The 23,659-nt window shown below is 43.3% G+C and overlaps 1 protein-coding gene and 1 pseudogene across 4 annotated transcripts in view; both read left to right on the top strand.

Moving 5' to 3' along the window:
- The window catches only part of FBH1 (F-box DNA helicase 1), a 50,943-nt gene extending 38,424 nt beyond the window's left edge, over nt 1–12,519 (top strand). For all 4 annotated transcript variants that reach the window (XM_066280069.1, XM_066280066.1, XM_066280067.1 and 1 more), the window contains 6 exons: nt 64–139; nt 755–952; nt 1,514–1,639; nt 3,479–3,585; nt 10,677–10,808; nt 12,022–12,519. In XM_066280069.1, the coding sequence (XP_066136166.1) occupies nt 64–139; nt 755–952; nt 1,514–1,639; nt 3,479–3,585; nt 10,677–10,808; nt 12,022–12,192 (810 nt within the window). In that variant the 3' untranslated portion in view covers nt 12,193–12,519. The remainder of the gene's footprint in view (nt 1–63; nt 140–754; nt 953–1,513; nt 1,640–3,478; nt 3,586–10,676; nt 10,809–12,021) is intronic.
- Nucleotides 12,520–22,780: 10,261 nt separating this feature from the next.
- On the top strand, nt 22,781–23,401 carry LOC136338076 (succinate dehydrogenase [ubiquinone] cytochrome b small subunit, mitochondrial pseudogene; annotated as a pseudogene).
- The last annotated feature ends 258 nt before the right edge of the window (nt 23,402–23,659 follow it).

Below are 23,659 nucleotides of genomic sequence, written 5' to 3'. Positions count from 1 at the left end.
ACAACACACCAAAACAAAACAAAAACAAAAAAACCCAAAAATCCCACCAAAAAACTTTTTCAGGGGATTAAATCATTTGGATTGGACAGAATCATTGATATTTGGATCCTTCTTCAGCCGGAGGAAGAACGGAAAAAACGTGAGTACCTTTCTGGCCGTGGTGCAGTGGAAGCACCCAGTGACGAGGGATGGGTGAAGGATGGGCATATGGAATTAGAGTTCTTTAATTCTGGAGAAGGGTAGAGCTAGTGTTGCTCTTTTCCCATCAAGACTGGTAAGTCTGAGGCCTCTTGTTTTCAGAGGTACTGATAACTTTTTCCAGATCTTTCTCTCAGGAGTCTAAATTTCTTCCTATCATTGGTCCCTTAGGCTGTCTTCCCTCATCATCTTTTCTGTCTGCCTGGGCAATCTTATACATTGAAACTTTTGTATGTGCCCCAAATGATCATTGCTGCCATTCCTATAGCACTTTTCATTACTGTGCTATTGCAAATCCCTGTGAAGTAGGTAAGGATTTCAAGGGTAGGGGGTCTTGATCCTCAGTTTGGAGACGGAGAGGCTAAAGCACAGGTCATTTCACTGACTTGCCCAGGGACACACAGTAGGTTAGTGATGTAGTCGGGACTAGAACCTGGATCTCCCAGATTTAAGAACATTCATTTATGCTATTGGTTAGGAACGTACAGCAGCTGTTGCTGCTGCTATGTATTAGTGTCGCCTGTATTACATTAACCTGTGTCTGTATTCTCCTTAGGAAACCTCTTTATTAAAGACAGGTTTATTAGAAGATGGGTGCACAAAGAAGGCTTTAGTGGCTTCAAGAGGTATGTGACTGCAGCCGAGGATAAGGAGCTTGAAGCAAAGATTGCTGTCGTTGAAAAGTATAACATCAGAATTCCAGAACTTGTGGAAAGGATAGAAAAATGCCACATAGATGACTTGGACTTTGCAGGTAAGGAAACCACTTAGTTCTTCACTTACCACCAGGAGGAAGAATAGATGGTCTGATGCTTCTTGGCTGTATGAATATCGTGTGTGGCCAAGGGTGGCTTTGTCGTGTTCCTGGCATTGCCTAAGAGAAGGGGGCTGAGCTGCCATTTTTCCTTAGGTGCCTTTACTTCTGTTCTACCTTCAAGCTGGTAGAATGGGACTTTCTGGCCCCAACTCTGCTGCCGTGTGACTTTGAGCAAGGTATTCATTCCTCTTCTAGGCCTCCGTCCCTTGTGTGTGAAGCTTAGGTGGTGGGCAAGTCACTAACTCTGGAATGCAGTTCTGAGTTGCACCAACTCACCTGCAACAGACTTTCTACTTTTCACCTCATCTTTTATTTTTCCCTTTTTTGCTCTCTCTTTTTCTTTCTGTTTTCCCCTCCTTCCTCTTTTTCCCACAAAGCCACACACAGGCAGGAAACTGAGGTTAGCTTTAAGGTCTAGTAGGAAGAAGACATTTTTGCCCCTCTGTTGTGTCCCTTGTTGTCAGGCCCCCATCTAACGCTCTGCTGTGTCTATTCCAGAATACATTTTGGGTACTGTGCACAAAGCCAAAGGCCTGGAATTTGATACTGTTCATGTTTTGGATGACTTTGTGAAAGTGCCTTGTGCCAGGCACAACCTTGCACAGCTGCCCCACTTCAGAGTTGGTAAGACCGGTTGCACTCAAGAACCTCTCTGAGAGGTGATGGATGCTTCCTTGGGACGCCTTGCTTTTTGTTGGATGGTGTGGTCTCATGGAAGGATTCTTCTAGAAGAAGAAAAAGCACCTCCTAGTCTTAAATATTTTATTCATATATTCCTTTTTTTAGAAAAACTGTACTTCTGGAGCCCACCCTCTTGGGGCTGCTTCTCAGGCAGTTATATCTGCTGTGTCCCTGTTTAGCCTACATTAGCTCTTTCTTTTTTTTTTTTGTATTTTTCTGAAGTTGGAAATGGGGAGGCAGTCAGACAGACTCCCGCATGCGCCCGACCGGGATCCACCCGGCACGCCCACCAGGGGGCGATGCTCTTCCCATCTGGGGCCTCGCTCTGTTGCAACCAGAGCCATTCTAGCGCCTGAGGCAGAGGCCACAGAGCCATCCTCAGCGCCCGGGCCAACTTTGCTCCAGTGGAGCCTTGGCTGTGGGAGGGGAAGAGAGAGACAGAGAGGAAGGAGAGGGGGAGGGGTGGAGAAGCAAATGGGCACTTCTGTGTGCCCTGGCCGGAAATCGAACCCGGGACTCCTGCATGCCAGGCCGACGCTCTACCACTGAGCCAACCGGCCAGGGCCTACATTAGCTCTTCATTTTGGGTTTTCACCATCAGACTCATAAAAGCTTTAAAACGTACAGTTTACCTGCTCACCAAGATGTTTTTTTTCATTAACTCCTTTTTATTAAAGAGGCCATAAAATCATAAAAGGTGAAATAATAAGCACTCTATTATTTGTCTGCTTATGTATAAATTTATGCTCAAGACTAGTTGTTAAACTCTAAGCATCAGTGTTATTGTTTTGGTTTTAAATGTTAGAATAAAATCATTTGAGATTTTCCTACAGACAAATAAAAGCTCTCATTTAACTGTGGATTCAAAATTTGAGGCATAGTGTACATTGGTGGGCTGAAAAATACTAAAAACCCCTTGTATCTGATGAATGTATTCATAAAACGAGAGAAAGACATGGTATCAACATAAATTAAAGTGGAGTGGGGGAAAAATGGCCATAGAGAGTTATCAATTGCTTTATATTGGAAAAGAGAAGTTTGCTTAGTATACTGTGTTTTCCCCCCTGCTGTTCATTCATGTTTACATATATATATTTTGGGAAACAGCTTTTTGAAATGTGTGTCACAACCACATAATCCATCCATTTAAAATATACGGTTTAATGGCTTTTAGTATATTCATAGATCAACAGCCTCTTACTGAGTTTTTACCATTGTGCTAGGTATTGTAAATGGGAGAACTGAGGCGTAAGGTAGGCAGTACAGACTTGAAATTATTTTTCTTCTGTGGGTATCCTGTGATAACGTAAGACATTTCCACATTGGCCTGAGTAAGAGCTTTAGAAAAGGGAAGGAACTTGGGTTTTAGAGACTTGTGTTAAACTCTTGGACCAATTAGCCATGGCATAATTGTCCAAATGTCTTACCCTCCATAAATCTCAGTTTCCTCATCAGTCCTATAGGGTCGTTGTGAGGAAACTGGGAGAATGAACAGAAAATGCACTGGGCACATCACAGGTGTTGAATAACCAGTGAACTGGTTCCCAGGGTTTACCAGTAGTAGTTCTAACTAAAACTCAGTATTTTGTGCCTCAAGCTTATTAAGTTTTGTTTATTTATGGAGTTGGTGTTTGTAGGAAACTTGCACATATAGTTAACAAATCTTGTGTGGGTTTTTCTGGGATGGTATGTGGATGAGGGGTGGTTAACATTTAGATGAGAATGGAATCTTTGTAAGCAGACTTTTGAGTTGATATATTTTTTTCTTTTTATCTTCTTTAGAGTCATTTTCTGAGGATGAATGGAATTTACTGTATGTTGCAGTAACTCGTGCCAAGAAGCGTCTCATCATGACCAAATCATTGGAGAACATTTTGACTTTGGCTGGGGTAAGAGATGGTAGTACACGTTAATTTAACAGCATCCGGATTTTATTGGATTTGAATGAGGGATTGACCTGTCCTGGCTGGAAGAGCAGGGCTTCTCTTTCTTGAGTTCCCAGAGGCCTATTGTTAGTGCAGGAAGTATCCTCACCAAAGAAACAAAAACGTGGGTTCTTTCCGAAATTCTTTCCTAATTGAGTTTTAAAAGTTCTGATAAAAATATCAGCTGTGTTCATGTAGTTCTTTTTCCCCCTTTTCTTTTATTGATTTTAATGAGAGAGGAAGGGGAAGAGAAAGAGAAAGAGAGAGACAGACAGAGACAGGAACATCAATCTTTTCCTATATGTGCCCTTACTGGAGATTGAACCAACAACCTCTGTGCTGCAGGACAGTGTTCTAACCAACGGAGCTATCCAGCCAGGGCTGTTCATATTTTTCGGGTTCTTTTTTTAAAATATATATTTTATTTTATTTTTTTATTCATTGAGAGGAGGGGAGGCAGAGAGACAGACTCCCACATGCACACCAACTGGGATCCACCCAGCAAGCTGACTAGGGGGTGATGCTCTGCCCATCTGGGGTGTTGCTCCATTGCTCAGCAACTGAGCTCCTCTTAGTGCCTGAGACAGAGGCTATGGGGTCATCCTTAGCACCCAGGGCCAACTCCCTCCAATTGAGTCATTGCTGTAGGAGGGAAGAGAGAGAGAGAGAGAGAGAGAGAGAGAAGCAAGAAGGGGAAGGGTGGAGAAGCAGATAGGCACCTCTTCTGTGTGCCTTGACCAGGAATCGAACCCAGGATGTCCACACACTGGGCTGACACTCTACCACTGAGCCAACCAGCCAGGGCCTTCATATTTTTCTTAATTTCTCCCTTATTTAATTAGTGCTCAACACTCTTGGGGAAAAAAACAGCAAGGATGTTTTCTGTTTTTTAACTTTCTCCCTCTCACTTTCTAGTTTCTTTTAAAGTGGCAACTACTCTGCTGCCAATAAATTTTGCAGAAAAGAACATATGTGCTTGCCAGGGGAGAAAGAGTATTTAGACACCTGCCTCTTGTCACTGACTGAGATGTAGAAAAGTGTCAGCCCTCTTTCTTTACCCCTGCAAACCACCTTTCTCCTGCTCTCTCTTATTTCTACCTCCTTTCTGCCTTTCATGGGCTAGAGTATAAGCCGTTTAGTCTTTTCAGACCTGTTGGAAACAAGGACAGAATTTGAGCTAACAGTTACTATTTAATACAGCTTTCCCTAAACCAAAGATACTTAAGCCTGAAACCTAAAACTTAAGTGTAAAAGTTATAAATACTCTTCTTCCTTAACTATTTCCAAAACAACAGATTTTGTAGAGCAGGGTGATTTGGTCCCAGTGTATATGCATGTTCTCCCAAGGAGGTAAGATTATGTGGAGTAGAGTGAGCATTGCTGCCAGTGGCTTTGAACCTCTAGTGGGGTGGTAGTCACAGTCTCAGAGTGGTTAAGTGGTGGTAAAATGACCCCTGATACTCAGAATTGAATATTTATTGAGTGCCTAATGGGTGCCAAGCACATTTCTAGGCATTGAAGCTGTAATGGTGGACAAGGGAAATTCCTGCCCTCACAGAGCCCCCAATGCAGGTGAAAAAATACTCAACAAGTAAATAAGTAGGATTTTTCTTTACATTTTGAGGAGAATATCAGAGCTTAAAAGGTAGAAACTTTACAGATAACTACTCTGTATAGCCAGTCAGAACAGCAAAAGCTTCTTGGCTAAGACTAATTAATTATCTTACATTTTTATTGAAGTTTGTTCTTTAAAGTCTCCTTTTCACTTTTCTCTGAGTCAGGCCCATTTGGCCATAAGAATGCTTCTGGAATTTGAAATCAGCTGCATGTTTCCCAGGCAGCTTTGCCCGGCCTGACCCTCACTTTGTGTGACCTGTTGCCTGTGTGGCAGCTTACACGGCAGAGCTGGGACTGAAGCCTCTTTTCTTGGATGCATCATCAGTAGCACCGGGGTCACCAGTGGAGATAGAGCAGAGCTCTGCTAGCTTTTCTGTAAAGAGCCAGGCAGCAAATGTGTTAGACTTTGCAGGCCGTGGGATCTCTGTTACACTACTCAACTCTGTGTGGTGAGAGAGCAACCACAGGAATGCATTAATAAATGAGTGTGGCTGTGACCCCACTAAACTTTATTTACAATAGGCATTGGTCTGGATTTGGCCCCTGGTTATAGTTTGCTGACCCCTGGTTTAGAGATAAGGGTGGCTTTTGTTCATTTTAAGGAGTAGAGTAGAATAATAATTGTTAGATACAAATAGTCTACCTATCACATAACATTTTATATAGACTTTGATCTTGAGTATATCTGCAGTATAGTTTTCTCATAGAAACAGTGTTATATTAGTGGTTAGATCTGTAACAAAACCGTATTGTCATATTGGTAACTTTTTTTTTTTAGTGACAGAGAGAGAGTCAGAGAGAGGGACAGACAGTGACAGACAGACCAGAAGGGAGAAAGATGAGAAGCATCAGTTCTTTGTTGCGGCTCCTTATTTGTTCATTGATTGCTTTCTCATATGTGCCTTGACGTGGGGGAGGGGGCTACAGCAGGGTGAGTGACCCGTTGCTCAAGCCAGCAACCTTGGGCTCAAACCAGCGACCTTTAAGCTCATACCAGCAACCATGGGGTCATGTCTGTGATCCCACGTTCAAACCAGCGACCCTGTGCTCAAACTGGTGAGCCTGTGCTCAAGCTGGATGAGCCTGTGCTTAAGCTAGTGACCCTGGGGTTTCGAACCTGGGTCCTCTGTACCCCAGTCCGATGCTCTATCTACTGTGCCACCACCTGGTCAGGCACTGTTGGTAACTTTTAATGGGGGTAATATAGAGCAGTAGTACTATTTTAGAACAGAGGTTAAATAGTATTTTTTTTTAATTTAGGAAAATTTTGAGACATTTAAAAGTCAAGAAAATAATAGATTAAATTAACATGTACAAATCACCTCTTTATATATTTGTAGTACACATCTCTAAAATTTATGGGCCTTTTTTCCATAACCAAAGTCAATTATTAACTTATAAAATTTATAGAGCCCTGGCTGGTTGGCTCAGTGGATAGAGTTGGCCCCACATGTGGATGTCCTAGGTTTGATTCCTGGTCAAGACATACATGAGAAGCAGCCATCTGCTTCTCTTCCCCTCCCTCTGTTAATCTTTACCAAAACGCAAAAGGGGAATATGACGGAATATGCTGTGAAGAATTAGAGAAAGAGAGGTGCCCTAGGTGAAGGCCCTGAGTAGATGAGAGTCCAGGGGCCTCGCTGACCTGTAATGGAAACAGTGCATGCTGGAAACAGCAAAACAGCAGGATAAGATTCAGCAACAGAAAATGTTTAGGCTCTCAGAACAGAGATTAGAAGTCAGCATGTTCTTTATTCTTTACTTCACCCCCTGAAAACTTCTGCTGTCTGCTTCTTTGAGTTATTTGTGCTTGCTAATAAATATCTGAGTAAGGCTGGGGCCAGGGCTTTAGTCTTTTGGTCTGCTGACCAGGACTGTTGCCTCTCCTTGCCCCCTCGAAACATTTCATCTGGTCTCTGGGCAGTTAGTTCATTGTCACTGTGACAAGCGGTGCCCTATGTGGTGAAACAGAAAAATGACTTCCCAAAGCCTGGCAAAGGAAAGGATGTCCACTCGTTGCATTTGGTAAGGGACATAAGCAGCAGGGGAAGAGCCCTTGAATGCTTGTGGCAAGGTCACTTTTAGGGATCAGGCCAGGGATTTCCCTTTCCCTTCATCTTTCCTCCATCATGAGGAATTCCCTTTCCCCTGAGCAGTGGAGCCACAAGTTACACCTACAGGGTCTCCTCCAAGCTGCAGGGTGTTGCACTGGAATTTAACTGCCCTCTTGCTCACGATCCGACAACAATGCCCTTGGTATTCAAAGGAGGGAACTTAGACTTAGAAGACTGGGAAAGCACTTTTACCAAGGGGATGGTTGAAGCAATCAGGATGGGATATGGAATGACCCCTTGGGATTGGAAAGAGCTTGTAAGAACTGTTCTCACCACCTAGCCCGAGCCTCAGACCAGCCCCTCCCCCTAGATATTTCACCAATCCTAACCAGCAGGAAGTAGCTACAGAAGAAGAGACCTTTGCCCCTTTTCCTTAAAAAACAAAAGGCTGGAATGTTAGGTTTGGGTCCAGGGCTCCTTTATATCCAAAGCCCCTTTAAAAACTCAAATTTTCCTCACCCAACCCTCCCCGCCCCTTAAGCAACTCCCTCCACCCTGGGAAGGTTCTGGGGAGTGTCCTTGAGACAAGGCCTTCAGGAGGGACCTGGGGGTTGGGAAAGGGAGATAGTCTGTGACCAAGGCCACAAAGCTGTTACAACTGTGAGAAAGAGGAACGTTTTCAGAAAGATTACTGGCAGAGCCTAATAACAACTGTGTAATCTGGCTATTGTTTGTGCCCTGAGAGGCTAATAAAACTCAATCTAAAAATTCCTTATAATGTTCCAACAAAGCAGATTGTAAAAAGCCAATGTGATCAATTACTATTCTTGTTGTATTCATGCAAATCACCAGACCAAGTTAAAACTAGACTTAGTACTGTAACTAGGATAATTTTAATTTGGATCTTTAAAAAAAACAAAACTGAGGGTAATTTTAAGAAAAAAAAAGAAAGACCAGGTCTTTTTTTTTTTTTTTTTTTTTGTGGCAGAGACAGAGACAAAGAGAGGGACAGATTGGGACAGACAGGAAGGGAGAGAGATGAAAAACATCAATTCTTCGTTGCAGCTTTTTAGTTGTTCATTGATTGATTTCTCATATGTGCCTTGACCAGAGAGCTACAGCAGACCAAGTGACCCTTTGCTCGAGCCAGGGACCTTGGGCTCAAGCTGGTGAGCCTTGCTCAAACCAGATGAGCTCGCGCTCAAGTTGGCGACCTTGGGGTCTCGAACCTAGGTCCTCCACATCCCAGTCCAACTCTCTATCCACTGCGCCACCGCCTGGTCAGGCAGAAACCAGGTCTTAAATATCTTAAAGCCTTCTCCTAGAGACCTGGGAACTAGTGTAATCCTGAGAACAATAGAAAAATGATTTATAATACTGTAAAATATAAAAATATTCCAATTTTTTTTTTTTTTTTACAGAGACAGAGAGAGAAGGATAGATATGAACGGAGAGAGATGAGAAGCATCAATCATCAGTTTTTCGTTGCAACACCTTAGTTGTTCATTGATTGCTTTCTCATATGTGCCTTAACCATGGGCCTTCAGCAGACCAAGTAACCCCTTGCTCGAGCCAGCGACCTTGGGTCCAAGCTGGTGAGCTGTGCTCAAACCAGATGAGCTCAAGCTGGCGACCTCAGGGTCTCAAACCTGGGTCCTCCACATCCCAGTTCAATGCTCTATTTACTGCACCACCGCCTGGTCAGGCTCCAAATTTTTTTTAACCAGGTGATCTAGAAAAGCATTTGATATTACGAGTTTAAATTTGATTAATGTCTTTTGATGTTCTTAACAAAAAATGTTTGTTTTGCCTAGGTTTACAAAATATTCCTGTTATCTCTATTATATCTTCTGAAGATCTGTTTGTTTGCCAATAAAAGAACCTGTTTCTACAGATCGTAAATATATTCATAAAAGTAGCAATCTAAAATTGCTAAATACTAACTTAGTCCTCATGCAGGGCACCACCTGTCATGGCAACAATGAACTACTCAGAGACCAGATGACATGCTCCGAGGAGCTGAGGGGAGGAAACAGCCCCAGCCAGCAGATCCAAGGACTGAAGTCCTGTCCCCAGCCTTACTCAGATATTTATTAGCCAGTACAAATACCTCAAGAAAGCAGACAGCAGAAGTTTTCAGGGGGTGAAGTAAAGGACAAGAAACATGTTGGCTTCTAATCTCTGTTCTGAGAGCCTAAAATTTTTCTGTTACTGAATCTCATCCTGCTGTTTTGCTTTTTTGAGCACACAGTTTCCAGTATGGGTCAGAGAGGCCCCTGGACTCTCGGCTCCTCAGGGCTTTCACCCCAGGGCGCCTCTCTGTCTCTAATTCTTCACAGCATTTTCCTACACTCCCCTTTCTCTCTCTCTCTTTTCCTCTTGAAGCCAGGCTCTATTAATTTGAGCATCAGCCCTAGGTGCTGATGATAGCTTGGTTCATTTAAGCATCAGCCCCAGATGGGGGTTGCTGTGTGGATCCCAGCTGGGGCACATTCAGGAGTCTGTCTCTCTACACGACAGAAGTGCTGTTGAATCATGTACTTCCATGTCATTTAGCTTTATATCTGGAGATTATAGGAGAGATGGAGAGTTGCTTGGTGATTAAGAACACAGGCTCTGGATTTAGGCACACCTGTGTTTAAGACCCACACCTGCTGCAGCCTAGTTCTGTGATCTTTTGCACAAGTGACCTAATTTCTCAGCTCCAGTGCCCTCATATGTGCAGTGGGGATGATGACAGTATCACCCCCAGGAAATCATAGGTGAGGATTATGTGTATAGTACTTTATAAGCAAAGGGCCTGATGGCTAGTAGGGAGGCAAAACATTTAAAAACAAAACAACATGGCATGATTTGAGGAGGGGAGGTATAGGCAGTAGTATCATGTGGCTTTGGATTCCTGAAGGCCAGGGATTCCAGTGAAGCTTTTCCCCCTTTGACAGTGTTTACAGCAGCTAGCAGTGATCCATCTGCCAGTACAGCGCACAGTTTGATATAAGCCCTTCACAGTTGAGTGATGGTATCTCCCCACAGTTACTGGTCTTCATACCTGTGAAAGTATCAGACACCCAAGATATTACCAAAGAATGAGTGGCTTAATTAATTAATTAACCTATTCTTTCAGTTGACAAATATTAATGTATAGAGCCCTTGCTATGTGCCAAGCACTGCAGTTAGTGCTCGTAGGTTTAGTTACATTAAAGTAAGGTGCTTTGTAAACTCCCAGATCTTATAGTCTAGGAAGGAGCCATGAAGCAGTTTTATATCTAGCAGCAAGATTTGGGGCATTGGAGTATTGTATTTCCAGCCCCTTAGCCATCAGAGTTTCCAAGTAGAATGTGTCAGAGGTATTACTATTACTCTTTCTCACTCTTTTCTTTCCAGGAGTACTTCTTGCAAGCAGAGCTGACAAGTAATGTTTTAAAGACAGAAGTGGTTCACTGCTGCGTGGGGCAGTGCAATAACGCCATCCCGGTAGACACTGTGCTCACCATGAAGAAGCTCCCCATCACTTATGTATGTGGTCTGGGCAGAATTTAATCGAATCATTTGTGTGTTTTAAGATTTTATTTATTTACTTATTTATTCAATATTTGAGAGAGAGAAGCAAGAAGAGAGAGAGAAGAAAAGCATCAACTTGTAGTTGTAGCACTTTAGTTGTTTATTGATTACTTCTCTTATGTGTTTTGACTGGGGGGATCCAGCCAAGCCAGTGACCCCTTGCTCAAGCCAGCAACCTTAGGGCTAAGCCAGTGACCTTGGGATCATGTCGATGACCCTATGTTAAAGCTGGCTACCCTGCGCTCAGGCTGGTGAGCCTGCGCTCAAGCTGGTGAGCTGTGCTCAAGCCAGTGACCTTGTGCTCAACCTGGTGAGCCTGTGCTCAAGTCGGATGAGCCCACGCTCAAGCTGGTGAGCCTGTGCTCAAGCTGGATGAGCCTGCACTCAAGCTGGTGAGCCTGTGCTCAAGTCAGACGAGCCCATGCTCAACCTGGCAACCTCAGGGTTTCACTAGCATCCCAAGTTGATGCTCTATTCACTGTGCCACCACCAGTCAGACAAGATTTTATTTATTAATTTTACAGAGAGAGGAGACGGGTTGGGAGATCGAGAAGTATCAACCCATAGCCACTTCACTTTGGTGTTCACTGATTGCTTGTTGTGTGTGCCTTGACCAGGCAAGCCCAAGGTTTCAAACTGGCAACCTTGGCATTCTAGGTCTATGCTTTATCCACTGTACCACAAGCCAGGCCAATCATTTGTGTTTTATTGCATTGAGCTATGTGCTTTCTGAGCTGTGGGTGAGGGAGATATAAGAGAAATTTGTATAATCCTTAGTAGTTTTTCACATGTAAGGCACAAAAGATGCCAGGTCTACCTCTGTCAAAGATGATGATGATGACCTAGCAGTGTGGATAGCACAGGCTGGGAGGTCGGGCTAACCGGCACTCCGAGAACTGCTTACCTGGAGGACCTAGTAAACTTGTTGTTGGCTCTTCATCCCTCGCCTTAATATATCTGGGTTTCTGTGGTAAGGGAATTTGATAGAGTTGAGTCTACGCTAGATGACTGTGCAGTGGGAAGTATTACCTCAGAGGTCTGCACATCTGAAAATATCAGAATCATAATACATAGTCCTTTGGCAGCATGACAGCAATGTGGCATTTCTCGGTGGGCAGTCCTTGTGTTCTGATTGTCCCCCTCCCCTTTTCCTTCTCCCTCACTGCAGAGCAACAGGAAGGAGAACAAGGGTGGCTACCTCTGCCACTCCTGTGCCGAGCAGCGCATCGGGCCTCTGGCCTTCCTGACGGCCTCCCCCCAGCAGGTGCACTCCATGGAACGCACCGTCGAGAACATAGTGCTGCCCAGACATGAAGCTCTGCTTTTCCTTGTCTTCTGAAGCCGAGAGGAGCATTCTCCATGGTACAGATTGCCTTGCGTGGACTCCAAGTACTTGAAGAAAGCCAGTGTGGGGTAGAGTTCTCATTCACCTGAGACTCTGAATTCACTACAGATCATTTTTGAGGAAGACGAAGCCAACCAGAGTTGGACCTGCCATTTCTCCATTCCCTGTAGGGAGCCAGTTTCCATGGCCCTCCTCTGTGCACACAGGCTGGGGATGTGGGAAATGTTCTTTTGATAAAAAAAAAAAGCCCACACATTTTATGTATTTAAACTTTTATTACAAGGTTTCAATTAAACAGGTATTATAGAACTGACACACCACTGTGTGACACCTGCCTTCAGTCCTGTTGTTTCTCTTTTTCCCACTTACTCTTTTGAACAGCTCGGTCACTGTTCACATGACACACCAAGCAGAGTATGAAGGTTAATATCCAGGGTGCTTCAAAAATAAGATTTTCATGCTAGGGATACTCACACTTGTATAAGACATAGTATGTGCCTTTGTCATCACGGGGTTCACAGTTTAAAGAGGGAGGCAACATCACACAGAAAAAGATAAGCACAATGTGACAATAGGTAGACTTTTAGTGTTTCCCACAGGTAGAACTGAAGATCAGAAGTACTTGATAGGGAATGAGTGAAGGGGGTCAAAGGTAAAAAAAATTAAACAAACAAACAAATAAATAATGTAGTCATTATTGAGCAACACCAGAAAATAGCTGACTATGCTCTAATCATTTGTAACTGAAAGAAAAAAAGATATTTGAGAGGGAAGCAAAGTTGGCCAACCAAAGGGTTGGAGGTAGGGGAATGGGAGAAGGTAGAGATGGAAAGTTGGTACCTGGTTTACTGCCTGGGCATGCTGGCTGGTTTTTTTTTAAAATTTATTTATTCATTTTAGAGACAAGAGAGAATGAGTGAGAGAGGGAGAGGGAGAGTGAGAGAGAGAGAGAGAGAAAGAAAGAGAGAGAAGGGCGGGGAAGGAGCAGGAAGCATCAACTCCTGTATGTGCCTTGACCAGGCAAGCCCAGGGTTTTGAACCAGCGACCTCAGCATTCCAGGTCCACGCTTCACCCACTGTGCCACCACAGGTCAGGCGCTGGCTGTTTTTAATAATAAAGCTATTGTTATAGAAGACAATGAAAAATTCACATTAATTAGATGTACATGGATCTGGTATTTTTACATTTTTCCATACAGCACTTCAGGGATGCAGATGGCAGTGAGGGAGTTGGCACGGCATTGCCCAAAGAGATCACTACATCTAGTGTCTGAGCCAGTCGAGCGGAGTCCAAGAGCAGACCTCCTAGCTTCAGGTGTTGCAGTCTCCCTTTAACCTCTCCTGCATCAGGCCGCTAGTGGAGCTCAGAGTGCGGGCTGGGGCGTACAGCAGGGGTGCTGTCGCATTGGGCCAGGGGTGCTTAGAAAGCGTGAATGCCAAATCAGTGTTTGCATACTGAGGACAGTTCACAGAATTGGACCTGAAGATGAATTTAATGAGAAAGGGATAGGGCTGTTTCATCTACTTGGCTGGTATTCTTGGCCTAGCCTTATTTTGATGCTCATAACTTGGAATGAAAGAGCAAGCAAAAGGAAATTAGTTGAATATAGATTGGTCACAGTATTCAGTGTCATTCAAAAGAGTGGTTTGTAGGAAGGGTGGCAAGGGAGGGCTCATTAATGTGTTTTATAAATCTTTTTTTTAAACTTTAAAAAAAATATTCATTTTAGAAATAAGAGAGTGAGTGAGAGAGAGAGAGAAGGGGGGAGGAACAGGAAGCATCAACTCCCACATGTGCCTTGACCAGACAAGGGCAGGGTTTTGAACCGGTGACCTCAGGGTTCCAGGTAGACACACTTTGTCCACTGCACCACCACAGGTCAGGCTCTAGCTTTATTTTTATTTTGAGAGAAAGAGAGAGAAAGAGAGAGAGACAGGAAGGGAGAGAGGGTGAGAAACATCAACTTGTAGTTACTTTCACTTTGTGCATTGATTGCTCCGAGAGAGGGAGGAGAGAAAGAGAGTAGCATCAACTTATAGTTGCTGTCGCTTTAGTTGTGTGTTGATTGCTTCTCCTATGTACCTTCACCGGGGCTGTGCCACTGTCCCCTTGGTCAAACCAGTTATCTTGGACTTTTCTTGCCAGTGACCTTTGGGCTCAAGCTCGTGAACTTTGGGATCATGTAGATGATCCTCTGCTCAAACCAATGACCCTGTGCTGATGAGCCTGCGCTCAGAGCCAGTGGCCTTGGGGTTTTGAACTGGTGACCTCAGTGTTCCAGGTTGACGTTTTATCTACTGTACCACCACCAGTCAGGCTAGAAATCTAGTTTTGCAAACTTATTTATTGAGGACAAGTCATTATTAACTCAGTGAACCTTCACTGAGCACCTTTTGGATGGCAGGTGCCATGTTAGTGGATGTATGGAATCAAAATGTGGTTCCTGACCCGTGGAGATCGCAGTCGGTGTAATTGTAGTTTGAGGTGAAAAGAGTTTGGGGGGAGGGCTGCACAAGTGCTCTGGGGATTGCAGTCGTGTCTATCCGAATCCAGTGCTGAAGGCTGCCCAAAAGGGGATGATACTGCACATGTGTTTAATACTAGGATGATTGCCTGACTAGGCAGTGGCGCAGTGGATAGAGCATTGGACTAGGACGTGGAGGACCCAGGTTTGAGACCCCGAGGTCGCTGGCTTGAGCATGGGCTCACCAGCTTGAGCAGGAGGGTTGCTGGCTTGAGCAAGGGGTCACTCTGCTGCAGACCCCCCCATCCCCCACCCCTGTCAAGACTCATATGAGAAAGCAATCAATGAACAACTAAGGAGACTAAGGAGCCGCAACAAAGAATTGATGCTTCTCATCTCTCTTCCTTCCTATCTGTCCCTCTCTCTGTCTCTCTCTCTGTCTCTGTCACAAAAATGAATGAATGAGTGAATGAATAAATAAATATTAGGAAGATTGCCCTGGCCAGGTAGTTCAGTTGGTTAGAGTGTTGTCCCAATTTGTGAAAGTTTCGGGTTTGAGCTCCAGTCAGGGCACATACAAGAATCAACCAATGAATGCATAAATAAGTGGAACAACAAATCAGTATTTCTCTCTCTCTAAAATCAATCAATAAATAAAAATTAGTAAACCTAATAGGATGATTAGTTAGCTAGCTATTAAATAATGAAAAAATATTCTGGGAAGGAGGAGCAACATGAAGGGCACGAAGGATGTATGTGGTAACTATAAGCAAAATTTCAGTCAGTACTAGTATTTTGGTATTTTTTTTGAAAAATAACAAAATCTAGGAATTAGTACTGGTATTTCATTGTATAAGAATTGGTACTAGTAGTTTATTTTTAAAGAATTTTTTAAAAATCTGTAAAACTGGCCCTAGCTGGTTAGCTCAGGTGGGTTAGCTCAATCAGTTAAGAGCATCATCCTGAAATGACAAGGTTGCTGGTTCAATCCCTGGTCAGGGCACACATGGGAAGCAACCAATGAATGCAGAACCGAATGGAACAACAAATGAATGCTTCCTTTCCGCTGCTCTCTCTCTCCCTTTCTCTCTCTGTCTCTCTAAAATCAGTTTTAAAAAAAGTTAAGCCCTGGACTGATGGCTTGGTTGGCTGGAGTGTTATCCTGGGCAGAAGTTGCTGGTTCAATTCCCAGGTCAGGGCATATGTAGGAGCAGCTCGATGTTCCTGTCTCTCTCCCTACATTTCTCAAAAAGAAAAAAAAATAGTAAAACTAAACATATGGTGTGTTTTAAATTTTTTTTTTTTTTTTTACAGAGACAGAGAGAGAGAGAGAGAGTGATAGGGACAGACAGGAACGGAGAGATGAGAAGCATCAATCATTAGTTTTTTGTTGCGCATTGCGACACCTTAGTTGTTCATTGATTGCTTTCTCATATGTGCCTTGACTGCGGGCCTTCAGCAGACCAAGTGACCCCTTGCTCGAGCCAGCGACCTTGGATCCAAGCTGGCAAGTTTTTTGCTCAAGCCAGATGAGCCCACGCTCACACTGGCAACCTCGGGGTCTCGAACCTGGGTCTTCTGCATCCCAGTCTGACGCTCTATCCACTGCGCCACCGCCTGGTCAGGCTGGTGTGTTTTAAATAGAAAAGCAATTTTAAAACATCCGATAGCTTGGTTGATTGGAGTGTTGTCCCAATATGCAGAAGTTGCTAGTTTGATTCCTGGTCAGGGCATATGCAGAAACAGATATATGTTCCTGTCTCTCTTTCCCTACCTCTCTCTCTCTCTCAAAAAAAAAAAAAAAAAAAAAAATTAGTAAAACTAAACATGTGGTGTGTTTTAAATAGAAAAGCAATTTTTAAACATCCAGATAGCTTGGTTGAATGGAGTGTTGTCCCAATATGCAGAGGCTGCTAGTTTGATTCCTGGTCAGGGCACATGCAGAAACAGATTGACGTTCCTGTTTCTCTCTCTTTCTCTTTCCAATCAGTAAAATAAACATTTAAAAAAATAATGAGGTGATGGTATTAGACCAATTTAAAATATATATATATATGTATTTAAAAATATTGCAGAATACTAGCAACTGAAATTTTAGTCACTAAAGGTATGAAACTATAGGGAAAACTTGAGTAAATAAGATGTGTGTGTGACTAGAGTATGTGCGGTAGGAGCAGGCTAGTGAGAGGACCTGGTAATTAAGGGTCTTGAACACTAGGCCAATGAGTTTGAGTGGTGTCTTGAAAAATTATGAGGAATCATTAAAAAATTTTAAGACAGGAGAATTTTTTTTTTTAAGACAGGAGAATTTTTTTTTAAATAAATAAGTTTTTATTAATTTTAATGGGGTGACATCAATAAATCAGGGTACATATATTCAAAGAAAACATGTCCAGGTTATCTTGTCATTCAATTCTGTTGCATATCCATCACCCAAAGTCAGATTGTCCTCCGTCACCTTCTATCTAGTTTTCTTTGTGCCCCTCCCCCATTCCCTCCCTCTCTCCCTCCTTCCCTCCCCCCGTCCCCTGTAACTACCACACTCTTGTCCATGTCTCTTAGTCTCGTTTTTATGTCCCACCAATGTATGGAATCCTGCAGTTCTTGTTTTTTTCTGATTTACTTATTTCACTCCGTATAATGTTATCAAGATGCCACCATTTTGTTGTAAGTGATCCGATGACATCATTTCTTATGGCTGAATAGTATACCATAGTGTATATGTGCCACCTCTTCTTTATCCAGTCTTCTATTTTTATTTATTTATTTATTTTTTTACAGTGATTAAAGCCTTTAAGCAAACTCTTGGCCAATACAGCAAGAATCCATGAAAGAGTAGTGTCCTTAACAAGTTCACCAAGTCCAGGTTGGCCCCAACACCATGCCAAGTCCCTGATAAATGCAACCCAACCCCAGTTCAGTCTGTTAGGAGCTGTCCCAAGGAGCAGGAGTCCAGGAAAAGTCCACATCCAGGAAAAGTCCACATGGCACTGAAATTGTTGTCACAATTCTATACTTTGCAGCTCACGTCCAAGTCCCAATGACCGCTGCTTCTAGCTGGTAATGATTCAGGTAGATTGGAAAAGCCATCTGCAGCATGTGTGGAGATGGAGCTTCTGTTCTCCTCTTCCTGGAGAGATGAGACCAGGTTGCTTTTCCCTGGAGCTCTGCAACTGTGGCATGGTAAAGAGAACCTTGGGATACACTAAGCTGGGTGGCAAAGGTAGATTCATAATAGAAGTTGGCAAAAGGGGGAAAGAGAGCTCTAAATTAGGAGTAGGTCCCAGCCTGAAATATGAGTGGGGTATTGAGGTAGGAGGAATAAAGGAAACACTATATATTAAACAACACAGCAGAAAATAGGACTATCAACACCCACAACAGAGATCTTTGAGGGAAGAATAAAAAACCTGACTATTCAGGCAAGACATAGTTAAGTGGCCCTTGTGCAAATGAGATCAGTTTACCTGCTTCTTGGAAGAAATACCCTAGGCTTGTCCACAGTGTCGTAGATGGGGCCGACGGCCCTGGGCACCTTCAGCCTTCAGTGGCAAGCCCTAGCATTCTGGGCAAGGTTAGGTCATAGGTGGCTGGAGCAGGGCTGGAAGAGACTGAACCCTCCCTTAGAGAAGCGAGGGGGAAGCCTACCTTCCAATGTCCCTGTTTCCTCACAGCAGAGGCATGTAAGTCTGGCAGGCTTTAGCTCAATGACATTCCTTTCCACTATTGAAGCAGGACCCAGATGGCATCCTATGAGACCCCTTTGGGGTGTTGGAGCCTTTAAGGGTGTATCCTAAAAGCTGGTAGTTCCCCTGATCTCTATTGGGCTTTTTCTGCCTCTTGGTATCTTAAAAGCCATGCTCAGAAGATCTCGCTGAGGGGTTTGAGGATCCCCATCAAACTATATAAATCTTTTCCATATATCTGGGGCTATTTGGAAAAAGACAAAACAGTGTTATTAGCTGGCTCAAATGAAGACGGTAGTAGTTTGCAGGAGAAAAAGATTTGGCGTCTCCTGTTCATCAGCATTCAAAAGAAATTTAAAATTTTTTAAGTAAGAAGCATGGTATGGTAGACCCGTAGGAGTTCCAGGATATGACTCCCCCCTTTTAAATTTTTTAAATTGACCTTAAAATATTTGCTGGGTACACTTTAGTAATACCTTGACTTTAAAGATTGTAAGAAATACACATAATTAGAAAGGTTTAACAAAATACAGTAAATGCTTTTGCCCCATATGCGGGAGCATTGTCAGTTTAACCAGTTTAGGAAATCCAATAATAGAACAATGAATACAGACAATGAGCTATAACATGCTTAGCAGCCTCTCCTGTTCTGACAGAGGTTACTATAAATCCAGAATATGTATCCACTGTAACGTGGACATAGGACTGTTTGCCAAATGAAGGTATATGAATAATATCCATTTGCCAAAGTTGTCCTGGTAGGGGTCCTTGAGGGTTAACTCCAAATTAAGGGACAGATTGTAGTATAGGACCCCTTGGACAGGATTTCCCAATGTGCTGTGCTGCTTCCGGAGAAAGTTGAAACTGTTTACACCGGGCTGCAGCGTTCTGGTGATGAATAGTATGAGACTGAATTGCTCGATCTGTCATGGTTGCTCCAAATAATTTTCTTTTGGGTAGCTTGTTCAACAAGGGCATTCCCTTGTGCTAAAGCTCCAAGGAGCATGGAGTGAGCTCGAGTATGTCCTGTAAAACATGGAGCTCTATGTTGACATACAAGTCTTCGAAGAAGGAGGAACTGCTGAAACAGTTCATCAGCAGTTGTCCCTAAGACCGCAGTCTTTATAGTGGAAACACCATAAGTAAATATTTGCTGTCTGTATATAGATTAAAGGGGGAATATGGCAAATGCTGAAAAGCCATGATAATGGCATATAATTCTAGTCTTTGAGCTGATTTTAAGTTGACAGTTTCAGTATAAAGTTGTCCATTGATTTGCAAGAGCGATTTGCCATTTAGTGGAAGTTTCCCAGAGCCATTGTTGTTGATCCTTTGAAAAAAGGAACAACAATAACTTTGAGGCTCAAAACCTATAAGCTGTAAGGGTCGCCTATGCCCCTTGATAATCCAGGAGGCAACAAGAAGACAGGAGAATTTTTTTAAGGAAGACCTTTCTAGTTGTAGATTGGAGGATATTTTAAGAAGGTCAGAGGTAGGGTGCTTTTTGGCTAAGAGTTGTAGTCTCAGCAAGCAGGGACAGCTGATGGGTTGGACCAAGGCAGTTGCAGTGGGACTGGTCAGGAGGGGATGGTGTGGAGTAGTGGTTCTGAAAGTGTAATCCCCAGATGAGCAGCAGAGTTCTTGGTCCTCACCCCAGATCTGCTGGATCAGAAACTGGAGAATGAGGCTGAGGAACTGGTATTTAGTAAGCCCTGTAAGTGATGTTGCATGCACACTACATTTTAAGTACTTCTGTTTTTGAGGTTAAGAGGTTGCGTCAGTAAGACTTAGAGACTGCTTAGATGGGGATCGTGAGTCAGTGGTTGGAATCTCAATAGGATCTTCAATTTTCTGCAAGGGTAGGAACCTTCACTGACAGAAAACGGGATATGTAATAGGTTTGTGTAAAAACAGTGATAAATTTTGTTTTTGACGTGTTGAATTTGGGGTGTTTATGAGAAATCCAAATAGAATTGTTCAGAAGGCTACTGGGGAAATAGAGCCATACTCCAGTGCTTTGGGCTGCAAATAGCGGTTTTAGGGTTTTCAGAATGTAAGTGGTAGTTAAGGTAGTTCAGTTTAAGGGTCTCGATGAGCTTCCTCCAGCATAGTATCAAGAATGAAAAGAGCAGAGGTCTCAGAAGCAAGCCTGAGGAACAGCAGGCTTGAGATTAAAAAGGCAAGGGGATTTTGTGAAAAAAGTGACAACTGATTCCAAAAGATAGACTTACTGTTGAATTCAAGAGAGGAAAGAGTTTAAGCATTTAAGTGGTTTTCAGCATTCAGTGCTATAGAGAGAGCAAGTAAAATAAAGGTGGACAGGTGTTCTTTTAACTGACACTCTGAAAGTCATTGGCAACATTAGCATGGTCAGTTCCAGTGAAGCTAGAAGCCAGGCTACAGTGGGCTAGAATATGAGTGGTAGACTTCAGATAATCTGGTTTACTAAACATGTATTTACTTTGGTTGCTTCCTGAAACCATACTAAAATGACAAAGGATTTCTTTTTAAAGGCCTAAACCCATAAGGGCAAAGAAAGCAGAAAAGACATGACAGACACAACATTTTTGGAAGTTGGAAAGCAGATAAATGAGTGATGACTGAATTAGCTCATCTGAGAAAATTGAATCTTAGGCCCGAGCACTCTAAAAAGATGTGAGAATTTTTTTTTAATTGATGACACCACGTTCTTCTGGAAGTATGATGAAAAGGTAGAGCAAAAAACCCAGAAAGATTGGCAGAAAGTTGTTTAACTCCTCCATTTCCCCCCCCCTGTTTTGAGTATTTTGGCAACTTCTTATCCTCCACCCTAGCAGAAGACTGAGGACAGGGGCCATACTAACAAGACCACTGTCTTTGTCAGCTTAGGCTGCTATAACTGAACACCACAGACTTGGAGGCTTATAAACAACAGACATATATTTCTCACAGTTCTGGAGGCTAAAAGTCCAAGTTAAAGGCAGCAGATTTGGTGTCTTATAATGGCTTCCTGCTTCACAGCCAGCTAACTTCTCACTGTGTCCTTTTATAGTAAAAAGGGTGAGGGAGCTCTGTGTGTGGGGGGGTCTCTCTCTCTTTTTTTTTTTTTTGTATTTTCTGAAGCTGGAAATGGGGAGGCAGTCAGACAGACTCCCGCATGCACCCGACCAGGATCCACCGGCATGCCCACCAGGGGGCAACGCTCTGCCCATCCAGGGTGTTGCTCTGTTGTGACCAGAGCCACTCTAGCGCCTGAGGCAGAGGCCATGGAGCCATCCCCAGCGCCCGGGCCATCTTTGCTCCAATGGAGCCTTGGCTGAGGGAGGGGAAGAGAGAGACAGAGGGGAAGAGAGAGACAGAGAGGAAGGAGAGGGGGAGGGGTGGAGAAGCAGATGGGCACTTCTCCTGTGTGCCCTGGCCGGGAATCGAACCCAGGACTTCCGCACGCCAGGCTGACGCTCTACCACTGAGCCAATCAGCCAGAGCCTGTGGGGGTCTCTTTTAAGGGCACTAATCCCATTCATGGGGCTCCACTCTCATGACCTAATCACTGCCCAGAAGTTCCCCTCCTTCTAATATCATCCCCTTGGGGGTTAGGTTTAACATGAATTTCATACACACTAAAACATGCATGCCATATATACATACACACACACATGCATACAGACTCTAGGTTGGAGATGGACAGTTCCTTCTCTAGGGAATATAACCAGCTTTGGCAGAAACACTAAGAGTGACATTAAAAGTTCCTAAGGAATTGACTAACCACATTACCCAGAGAAAGAGCCTACAACCTTCAAACCCCACCCATGTACTTCGTTTTAAATATGGGTTTAGTGCTTCACTTTTAAATCACAGCGGTAAACTGAGGATTCCCAGACATCTTAATAGAATCTTCAAGGTGAAGGGTGGATGTCAGAACAGACAACAATCAACTTGGGAAAAACAGTCTTCAAGGAGAAGGAAACATCTTAAATATATTTAGGTAATAAGAGAAGATAGTGCACCCATGAAAAAGTCATGTTTAGAGACAAAATTGAAAGAAATAAAAACCCAATAGAAGTATAAGCTGAGAAAATACCCAGAAAGTAAAGAAAAAAAGATTAGGAAAAAAATTAGAATTGATTAAAGACATTTAGCATCTGAATAATAAAAGAGTTCCAGAAAGAGAAAACAGAGGCTGAGAAATTTTTTTTAAATCATGAAAATTATTCATAACTGAACATGAGTTTCCAGATTCAAGTGCTCAGCAAATTAGATAAAAACAGAAATATAGTGAATATATTATGGTGAAATTTTAGCAACACCAGAGGCAAAGGTCCTTCAAGAAAGAAGGCAAGTCACCCTCAAATGTCCAAGACTCAAAAAGTGTTCAGGTGTGCACAGCAGCGTTGTGGAGATGTAACTTACAGAGCTGCACCTTCAAAACTGGGGAAATGGCAGGGGGCCGGGTGACCTTGAACGCTGAGAAGCGAGATGGCCAGTATCTGTAGGCTGAGTGTCCTCTGCGGGGCCAGAGGAACCCGAGCTCTCTTTATCCGAACCCGAGTGGTCAGACCTGCTCAGATCTCAGCGTTTCTCCCGGACCAACCTACCACAGGATGGTGTGGAATACAGCACATTCACCTGTCACCTAGCCGCCATTCTGGTTCCAAGGCTGCATCTCTCCACTGGACTGGAGAGAGGGTTGTCAGTGTTTTGCTCCTGGGCCTACTTCCAGCTGCTTATGTGAATCCTTCCGCTACGATGGATTACTCCCTGGCCGCGGTCCTCACTCTCCACAGTCACTGGGGCCTCAGACAAGTTGTTACTATGTTAAAGGGGATGCACTGCAGACAGCTGCCCACATGGGCCTTCTGGCCCTCTCTGCGCTCACTTTTGCCAGGCTTTGTTATTTCAACTACCATGATGTGGGCATCAGCAAGCTGTTGGCATGCTGTGGAAGCTCTGACCTTTTTGGCTTTACATCTGGAGAATTGATTGTACACCTCTTTGCCTCTGCTCTGTTATGCCATCCATCTCACAATAAGGAGGAAATAACAGATAAGTCCATTGGTGAGGTAAATCTCTTTTAATCAACAGGTTAGTTTTAGAATTTAATCTACGAGGAAAAGGTTTGAGAGGAATTGTATCCAGGAAATTGTGAGACTGAGTTCTAGAAGATTCTAGAATGATGGTGAGTTAATGATGTCTTCCAGCTTCTCACAAGACTCACAGTATGACTGAACATTGTCTATAAGCTTTTGCATTTTAGTGTATCATACTCATAAAGGGAATTAAGCTTTATTACTATCGATACCTGATTGGACTTCTATATTTGTCCTGGGAATG

The sequence above is a fragment of the Saccopteryx bilineata genome, chromosome 5 (genome assembly GCF_036850765.1).
Source record: "Saccopteryx bilineata isolate mSacBil1 chromosome 5, mSacBil1_pri_phased_curated, whole genome shotgun sequence".
NCBI classification, from domain to species: Eukaryota; Metazoa; Chordata; class Mammalia; order Chiroptera; family Emballonuridae; genus Saccopteryx; species Saccopteryx bilineata.
The sequence above is the reverse complement of the archived record's forward strand: the minus strand, read 5'-3'. Positions and strand labels throughout refer to the sequence as shown.